Source organism: Aplysia californica, unplaced genomic scaffold (assembly GCF_000002075.1).
Source record: "Aplysia californica isolate F4 #8 unplaced genomic scaffold, AplCal3.0 scaffold00541, whole genome shotgun sequence".
NCBI classification, from domain to species: domain Eukaryota; kingdom Metazoa; phylum Mollusca; class Gastropoda; order Aplysiida; family Aplysiidae; genus Aplysia; species Aplysia californica.
In genome coordinates this window covers 85010-95346 of record NW_004797811.1, presented here as the reverse complement: position 1 = coordinate 95346, position 10337 = coordinate 85010, and the positions used below count along the sequence as shown (strand labels likewise).

The 10337-nt window shown below is 41.9% G+C and overlaps 1 protein-coding gene across 5 annotated transcripts in view; it reads right to left on the bottom strand.

Moving 5' to 3' along the window:
* The window catches only part of LOC101851216 (regulating synaptic membrane exocytosis protein 2), a gene marked incomplete at its 5' end in the record, with an annotated part of 104424 nt that overhangs the window by 60106 nt on the left and 33981 nt on the right, over positions 1–10337 (bottom strand). For 4 of the 5 annotated variants that reach the window (XM_035971933.1, XM_035971934.1, XM_005106537.3 and 1 more), the window contains 2 exon segments: positions 3586–3854; positions 8691–9583. In XM_035971933.1, coding sequence (XP_035827826.1) covers positions 3586–3854; positions 8691–9583 — 1162 coding nt within the window. 5 annotated transcript variants of the gene reach the window in all.

Below are 10337 nucleotides of genomic sequence, written 5' to 3'. Positions count from 1 at the left end.
GGGGGGTTGTTTTGTTTTTATATTTTGATTTAGATCTAGGACGTACAACTTGTTCTACATCTTAAGTTGAGAAATTTTGGGATTGTAACGAAACGGAATCCTGAGAAAATCTTAGGACACTGATCATTCTTTCAAGAAGATGTTGTGGGTGGTTGGCGGGTGCTCTGGTGTGGTTTGCTTCTTTCCTATCAAACATCTATCGTCCTTATCTCCCCTTCTTCTTTTTTATGTTTGTTACTCTCTTGTAACACCTGTAATCTTTTGGCGCTCATATGACCTTATGCAGTAGCGAGCGCCGTAATACCTCTACTAAAACTAAACTAAAGATTGATTTTCCCCCCTTTCTCCTTTCCCTTCTCGAAATGATGTAATCAAAATGGTCAACAGTAGCTTTTTTATTCTTAATTTTATAAAGTGCATATCGTCAGCCTGCTGATCCCCTTTACTTAGTCCACAATTTTGAAATAATTTTAACAAATTTTGTGAGGCATCATGGTGAAATCAGGCGCTCATTTAAAAAAAATAACATTGAAGAAACAGGCATTTTCCCGAGAACTTGGCGATGTTTATCTTTTTTTTTTTGCTCAACACCTTGTAATGTCCATATAAAAACATGTCCAAGTGAAATTAACTGAAAAATGTTGATTAAAGGCACACAATATCTGATTTCTTAGTTTTCAAGGCCTCTCAAGCTATTAAAGTTACCAAAGTTTGGCAGCCATTTTCTCACTAATTTTGCCTTCGAAACCAAATGACCCCACTTCCCTAAATCGCATATATATCTCAACTACTATTTAAGATAGACGCGTAATTTGTTCAGTGAAAGATAGACAAACGAACAAGCTTTAGCATGAAAACAAGAACTCTACGGGCCCACTAATTGACGAGCGCCTGATCCCACTGCGTTATAACACTTTTTTGCATTTCTTAATAATATGTGATATAGGTTGTATGTGCTCGGGGAATGTTTGGTCAACATTCAGATTCTAAACGTTTATAAAAAAAAGAAGAAAACGTACATATACTGCCTTATTATGTTTGTAGGTTGGTGTGCTCAGGAAATATTTGGTCAAAGTTCAGATTCTAAATGTTTATAAAAATGTGCTCAGGAAATATTTGGTCAAAGTTCAGATTCTAAACGTTTATATAAAAAAGAAGAAAACGTACATATACTGCCTTATTATGTTTGTAGGTTGGTGTGCTCAGGAAATATTTGGTCAAAGTTCAGATTGAAAACGTTTATAAGAAAAAAGGAGGAAAACGTACACATACGGTAGGTATGGAGAATGAAACCGTTTTGTACACTTACTTAACCCCCCCCCCCCCCCAGCGTGCTTTTTGAGTGTAGAACAGTTCGGCACTTACTTGACCTATATTTGTTGCAAGTGCCGTAAAAAGTTCAGTAAAACTTCCTTGCCCCCCCCCCCTTCCCCACAACCAACAATTAATTAAAAAGCAAAAACGTGATCTAGAACGAACTTAGAACAGTTGAAAAGCTTGCTGACGTTAAACTGGGCTTCTCTAAGTTAATAAGGAGATTTTGCAGAGGAAGTTTGGCGTAAGACAAGATACGTCATCAAAGTTAATAAACTGGGATCCCGATTAACCTTATCCGTACGCACTGCTGTCAGTTTTTTGCACCCCCAGAGTTGTATTCTTCACATTTTAGAATACTTCTAGTACGAAGATCTCTTTGAAACTTTCAGTATTTCTCAAAAAGTCATTTTGACAGACTGCTATGCAAACCGTACGGATCGGATTAACGAGTAAATTTTACTAAATTTCCTCTTTGGAAAGTGGTGGCACAGAGTTCCCCATGTCGTATGGATACGATAGTAAAACACGACGTACGGATAAGGTTAAAGAATCAAAGCAAAGAGAGTTTCAATGCCAAGGCAAAAGGTACGACGACAACTTGTAGAAAACCCTCACCCAATCAAACAATCTTTAGAAATCAAACCAACAGTGGCTTTGGCAAACAAACAGGAAAGTGCTTTTTAAACATTTAGCCAAACGATAGAGAATGACTACTGTGTAAAACACGTAGGACAGGAAGAAAAGTAGGGTCGGTCTGTCCTCTTAAACGAAATTATGTCTTTTAAATAATGGCAAAAATACGTCTCTTGTCTTGTCTGCTCTGAAGATTCACGGTGTTTACAGAAGACAAAAACAAAAAAGGATCTCTCATATGTCCTCACCCAATGTCTTGATTAAAAAACAACACCAACAACACCCCACTTGTTGAGAAAAACAAAACAAAACAAATGAAGGTTTGAAAGTTCCGTTCACCACCAAGCAGAATAGAAATTGCACAGCCTTGTGGTATCGTGTTTGGGTGTCCAAAGCAGTTAAAGCTTATACAATTAGTAACTATTTATTGGCTTTCCTTATGCAGTAAGAATAGAACAGCTGTTGTTACCATATTTAGTGCTTTTGTTCCTGAGCCCTTAGGTATGAGAATGTTGTTGACCTTTCGACTATCTGACATCACTGGCAAAACAGTGTTAATGATAATTGTTGAAAAATTCTTTTCATATGATGAGTTTACCAAAAATTCCAACTTGAAATTATCTTTTAAAAAATTAACTTGAAATTAGCAAACCAAAAACTTTCATTCTAACTTTGAATTATCTATTCAAGTGAAAAGAGTGTTGAGAAAAGTAATGGCTCTTGTTTCGTTTTTTTGTTGTTGGCTATCACTACTCAAATACGATCGTTCTTGGTCACATAGGTCTTTAAATACAATTTCCAAAGACTTTATGTAATGACAATGACGACAATTTCAGAATATCGTTCTAGTAACTTTCAGATGTAATTAATTTTGTTCCCACTAATCGAAATCCACGTTGTTTATTGGTGCTCCCAATCTACGAGTTATTGACCAATTGACTCACAAACAGAGCTGATTTGTCAAGAGGATAAAACAGCTGGGGTTGCAGTTCTATTGAAGCGGTTAAGCACTCTGTCACACATATAGCCTTGTCCTCACGAACTAGACATAGGTGCTGGGTGCTACTACTGTGGCCAACAGATAGAGATCTATGCGTTCTGGACACACGACAATATCCCAAGGGTGCTTTCTTTCTACATTGTTTTTCCACAAAAGTACGTACAAACATTTGATAGAGCTCAAACTTACTTATTATTATTTTTTTTAGCAGAGAGGGTGTGGGGTAGGGTGGGGTATGACAATACTAAACGATGTTCTAATATTGTTGGGGGGTTTTTCTTCTTGAATAAACGTACACATCTGCTAGAGCTCAGAACTACTGTATTGAAAAGAAAACAGTCGAGGGGTGGGGGTGGGGCGGGAAGATATAATAGTAGTATTCAGGGATGCTCTGTTACACCCTTATTCTTCACTAAATAGAAACCAGTGATGTGCTGATTGATGCTACCATAACTCGCTGCTGCTACCCATTCTGGACATGGATGGCTTATTAACTGTCCAACTCTGCAGTGTGCTGTTGATGGTTTGAGGAAGCATTCTGGACTTGACGACAAAGAAATACCATCTTTGAAAAATTTATTTAGTAATGTATTTTTTTTCTTTTGGGTTGGTCTTTTGGTGCCAAGTTTTACTACCTTAATCGACTGCAGTTGCCTCTTGGACACGAAATCGTCAACAGAGGACGTGTTGAGCGTCAGGTTGCTAGAGGAAGACAGCCCCGTGTCGTTGCCATTCTCTTTGAGAGGCGGGGGTTCGGAGGAGCCGCTCTCGGTTTCTACGCTCGTGCCCCGGCCCGTATCGTAGAGAGTGGGCTTGGCCAGGCAATCTGGCTTGCTTCCCCTCCAGCCGTATCCGTCGTGAGAGCCACGCGAACGCAAGCTACCCGTCACGCTTTCTAGTTCCCCTAGATGCAAAGCAAGAGGTAATCATAACATGTAGGATGTAATAGTATGGGCATCGTACGAAGTAGCAGCGTTAGCACAAACACACATGTATAATATACACATACAAGGGATGCAGCCCACTACGTAGAGCGTTGTTGAATTTCTGAACAACCAGGCAACCGCTCAAATGAAGGATTTTTAAAAAACGTACAATTAGTTAACAGACTGGAGACTGGCTATTAACATACGGAGTCTAAATCTCGTTCTTTACAAAGAAACCAAAAAGGGACAATACAAATTACATCTATGGAAAATTCCTTGTCTTAACGTCCCGGTTTTTAGTAAAATCGTAACAGTCAGCAAATTGAAACCAATCGCCCAGGAGCAAGATTGGACAGGCGAAGAGGAAGTATCCATATCTGATTGGTTGCAAGTGTTGCTTTTTTCTTTCCATTTTATGAAGTTGAAATTTCAACGCTTAACATCATAATGGGCTGCATCAGATAAACCGAACAAGGTGAGCGTTCAATCTTTCTCGCATATCATTTTTTAAAAAATAAACGAACTTGTTCTAAGAGAAAGAATGATGACACGTTTCCCTTGCGCGGTTCTACCTACACTGAGGAACAATCACAGACAATAATGGTTATTATGAGACCAAAGAAAAGTGAAGACGCTAAGTATTCTGAAAACAACGAACTGGTGGTTTCCTAAGAAAACAAACAGCAACGCATGAAACTCAAAAGAGTAATAGAAATATTGCAACACGCACACTGCACACACAAAACAGGGAAGGGCAGAGATGAAACAGATCGTAACAACTCAAAGGTCAAGGTTTTTCTGAAACTGGAAGACTGCTAGGACCCCCACGCCATATCATTCTGACAATTAAAGCCTCAAATTAAACAGAGCATAATATATTTATTGGAGAAATCTAAGTTGTCCATAGCTATAATTCGGTGGTCGAATAACCAAAAGCTTCTGAAGAGTTATCTTTGTCATACATAGCTTGCAATATAAAAGTTCTGCATTTCTGGCAGAGAATCTCCCTAAGGAGTTGTATTATACATGTATAACATATCCAAGAAAACGCGTTTTGAACATAGTGCATTCTATTCTCTCCTCAAATGACACCCCTCCCCACACCCATTAATCCACAAAAGGGCTGAACAATAGTGCTTGACAGGAAATGATGACCAGCAAATCGCAATTTACAATGTTCCTTTTTGGACAAGACAACAGAAGAGTCCAAATTGCCTTACATTAAAATTTAGTCCTCCTTAAAACCCCGTTACACTTTGTCTCTAGCTCGATTCATTTCACAGCAGATAAGCTAAAACCCAAAGAAATTAACCTTACACTAGTGCTGGGAAGCTACATTCCCGATTATTGAAAGCTAGGAATCGTAGGAATCGACTCCGAACCCAATTACTTACATTCTAATGATGTGATTTCTTCCGGTGGTTACCTGGTTGGCTCCGAACATCTTCAGGATTTAGGATAACCTTGATTTTGGAACACTACGAAGCATCAACTTTTATTTTTCAAAAATAAATTCTAAAAAAAAAAAGAAGAAGATTTTAATGATTAAATAACTGGTAACCGTTGGGTTACTTCAAAAGGAGTCGCAACTTTTCTTCCGTAGCATTAATCATGGGAATCGGTTCCGGAATCGGTCCTTCGCCCTGCTCTACCTTACACCAAACCTACAAGAATTGTTAGGAGCTGAAATCGTACTCGAAAAGAAGAGACAAGAAAGAGCAACTAGAGTAAAGAATAAAAGACAAAAACAAAAACAAAATGTCGAAACAAACAAACCATAACACAACAACTGCAGGCAATCATTTCAAGTTTCACACGTTTTGCTTCGTGAGCAGATGTTTGTATAGGTGTGGTTTCATGAGATGCACTTGCAGTTCCTTGAATGAAATGTGTAAAACTACTCGCTAACGTATTCATCACTAACTTCGTAAAGATCTTTTGTGGCTCTTCTCAATACACATTCTTTGACTTGAAAGAGTATGATATACATACATAAAATATGTCAATGAACAGCGTCTGTGGTGTACCTGGTAGGCAGTTCACTCTTAACACTCGCACATACGCAACTTGTATTTTTTTACGAGGAAGTGTTTTAAATTTTGCAATTTCCATCTTTCTGCAGGAGTGCAATTCCAGCCCTGCCCAAAATGGCCTTCACCAGGAGAGTTAAAGAAGCCCCCCCCCCTCGCCCCTCCTCCCGAAAGCAACAACAATAAACATCTCAGTTGTTTTTATTGGATGTAACAACTTCACGATCAATTGACCATTATTCTTCAGTGGATATTTCTTTTATTTAAAAAAAAATGCTGGAAAGTTGAAGCTAGTGGAAAATTCTTCCTCTCTGTTACAGTGGTCCAGTGAAATAATCACCTAAATACTTTTTGCTCCTGCGTATAACCGGTAAGTCGCTTCTCCCAAAAATGTGCAATCTTTCTGCACCACACACCCGGAACCAAAACCATCTGCAAACGATAGCCTACACACTCAATCTGAACACATTCGACAGGGACTAAAAAGGAAACAGGTCAAAAGTAACGACAACAGAAATGATAAAAATCAACCAATCAAAAGTATGATGATAATAATAATATACAATCTGTAAGTGACTAATGAGGTCAACGAACACGCAAGTCTAGGAAGCGGTCACATGCAGCACCCCGCGGTCAGCCGGAACCAGACAGACTGACTGACTGACTGACTGACTGACCGGCGATACGTGGAGACGTGGCAGGGGGGAGCTGGCAGCGTCCCCGAGACGCCACTCACTCACTCACTCACTCACCGAGAGGAATTTCTTAATCTTAGCTGCTAAAATTTCATCCTTCTTCCAACGCTCGTCTGGGTGGGGGTAATCCGCACTCACATAATAGTCAGTGGCCTTTACCGAAATGGCTTTGTTGGGGGGAGGGGGGGGGTAGTGAAGGAGGGAGGGATGGAGGATGAGAGCGCATCGATATTTAACAGGTCATGTCAAGAACATAATCATCATTGACATTTCGTTTTACATGCATTTCTCGAGAGTCCATTTTAATTACAGCTTTGAAGGAGCGTTGGCCAATCGTAACAGGACCTACCATAATAATGTGGGGGGGGGGGGATATCTGTACTCGTAGTTCCATCTACGAAAAAGTCATGATCAGGAAACTGAGATGAAATCATTATAATATCATAATCCGTGTGTCCAACCAAACGTTTCAGAGAAGAGTCGAAAAAAGACTCTGACTCAAAACCTCGAGCTGCAATCTTAATTCAGCGCCACACTCTTCGCGTTCGCTGCATTTCTCTCTTCAACTGCAGTGGACATCACGCCCTAAAACTCATGTGTGGTTTTTAACAGAGAAGTGTTTGTTCGAACAACCACTGCCATCAGAACCTATGAGGTTCATCGAGTCCACTGGCTGACCTGTTCAATCTGACCTACTTTCCTTGTCACCAAGTCTCTGAGACGCACCTGAAAATACCTAACAAACAAACATCTCATAACAATAAAAGGTTCAGTTCATAAACGTATTAAGTTTGTAAACATTATATTCATATCCGTCAAAGTTAGAAGTCTGTATGGATACGGATCAACTGGATGGGCCAATCATTTCTTGGCGTGAACCAGAAAAATGAACACGCAATAAATTTGAGCACTATCAAAATCGCTACGTTTTATAAAGCGCCATTTTTCACACATGTTCTTCCTTTGTCTGATTGAAGAACTGGATACTCATCTTTAGGAGCCTTCGTCACTTTACCCGGCCACCACAAACCACCAAACCAAAAGCATGTCTGCAACTCGATGACTTCAGAAATGATTGGTCACAACCAGTTGGAGCAAAGTGTTTCCATTTCTCAAATTATACTTTGTACCTTTTAGCTAAACCATTCCACTGCCAGACTCAGTCACTCTTTAATCCTTTCAAACGGCTAAAGACAGTGCCAGCTGGCTAGGACTCGCAGTGAACGGCTTACAGGATGCTAGGAATACGCTTTTGATCTACACGTTATTAACTTACCTTTGTCGCTGACACTCTCACTGTTTAACTCATGTAAGATAAGTGGTGGACAGAAAACATATAATTAGCCTATCTTCTCGCTGGCACTCTCACTCTCTCAATCATGTAAGATATGTGGTGGACAGAAAACATATAATTAGCCTATCTTCTCGCTGGCACTCTCCCTCTCTCAATCATGTAAGATACATTGGGGCGAAGGGGGAGGGGAGAGGTGGCTTACCTTTCTCGCTGACAATCTACCTCTCTAAATCATATTAGAATTTTTCTTTTTTTGTATGGGGAGTGGGAGAGGTGGGTGGCTAGCTTTAAGTCTAGACGGTATTCTTAAGAGAAGTGAGGAAGTATAAATGGCTAGCTTACCTTTCTCGCTGACACTCTCACTCCCAAAATCATATTAGAAGATACGTTGGGTAGATACGTTGGGTTTTTTTTGGGGGGAGGGGGGTGGGGTGCGGGTGGCTAGCTTTAAGTCAAGACGGTATTCCTAAGACAATTAATGGGAGCGTAAACGTGGCTAGCATACTTTCTCGCTGACTCTAAATGACGTAAGATAAGTGGAGAAGGTATAGAAACATGACTTGCTTACCTTTCTCGCTGACACTCCCACTCTCTAAATCATGACATAAGATAAGTGGAGAAGTATACTCGGCTAGCTTACCTTTCTCGCTGACTCTCTCACTCTCTAAATCATATTAGAAGATACGTTGTTTTTATTTTTGTTTTTTGGAGGGGTTGGGGGGGGGTGGGGATGGCTAACTTTAAATCTAGACGGTATTCCTAAGATAAGTGGAGAAATAAACGTGGCTAGCTTACCTTTCTCGCTGACACTCTCACTCTCTAAATCCACCTCCTCGCAGCTGGAGCACTCCGGCGTGGACTGTATCTCGTCCTCCGAGCTGCTGATGCTCTGTTGTCTTTGCTTCTTCCCTCGCCTGTGCTTGTGCGGCTTGGGGGGCGGCGGTCGGACGCAGTCGGAGGGGTCGGAGCTGAGAGAGTCGTTCCTCAACATGCTCTCCAGCTTCTTGCGGTTGTTCCTGGAGCGCCCCCCGGCGGAGCTGGGGTCTAAATGCTGTTTTTTGTCTCCGGGGTCGTTGTCCACAACATCACGGGGGTCCTCCGCCTGCGTGTCGCTGGCGTGGTCGATGAGGATGCGGTGTCTGGAGAACTGACCCTCGTGAACGTCCGGGGGTTCCCCCTTCCCGCCGCCGACGCCCACCACCACGCCCCCTCCTCCTCCGCCACCGCCCCCGCTTCCACTTCCAGCACCACCTCCGCCACCACTTCCGCTTCCGCCTCCGCGGTCTCGTTCTCGCTCCCGGCTCGGAGATCTTCTCTGATCCTTCACGGACCTTTCTCCCCGCTCTCTGTGGTGGCGGCTGCTTCCCCCGCGTCGCTCCAGACGGCTTCCCTCCCCTTCCTGGAGGCTAACGTCCACCACCTGTGGCTGTTGCTGCTGCTGCTGCTGCTGTTGCTGTTGTTGCTGTTGCTGCTGCTGCTGCATGTCGTTGAGCCGCTCCCGGGAACCGTAGTCCCGGCGGCCGTTGACGGGGCTCTGGCGGTGGTAGCGGTCTCCCCTCTCCCTGTCCGCCGCCTCCACACGGCCGTCCTTACGCCGGTCCTTGCCCTCTCGCCGCCGGTCCATCTGGTCCCTCTCGTCCAGTTGACCGCCGGATCTGTCATGGCGACGGTCGTGTTGACTTCCGTCCCTGAAACAACACCAGGAACACAATTGTTATAAGGAATTCTTCTCTAAAAGTTAAAAAAAAGAATAAGCAACAAGTAATACAAAACAAAAAACCAGACATTCCGAAACAACAACAACAACAACAACAACAACAACAACAACAACAATAACAACAACAACAACAACAACAACAACAACAACGCAACAATTACAAGTCTAACCAAAGATCTTCTCTTATGTTGAGTTTTAGCACATGTTTCTCGGCACTTGTATAACAAGTAGGTCATTTTAAAAGTGCCGAAGTTTAGAAGATTCGCTAGAGACTAACATAAAAAAAGTAAGGAGGAGCCAAGATTAGGAGGATAGGACAGAAGGAACAAACAGCACCACAGCACCCGCCAACCACCCGCAGATCTTTCGTGAGTCACTTGCAAAGTTGACTAGTAACGATTTACCCAACATTTCGGATAAGGTCAAGGGAATATTGACACACTCAATAAAGTGCATGGGGACTGGGACGAATCAGCCTTCCTTCAAGCATACCCGAAATGCTGGCTGAAATCGTTATTTCTATACAAGGCAACAGTATATCACGACGTAGACGCTCAACCTGGAAGGAACAGTTTTATATCCAATGATCTGAATGCCAAGCATTTTTGTTTGTATTATATATTTTGCTTTTGTTTTAATAAGCGTTTTGTGGCACTTGCAACACAATAAGGTCATTTGTGAGGCAGCGTGGTGGAATCAGGAGGCTCTTGTCAAAATAATCAAAG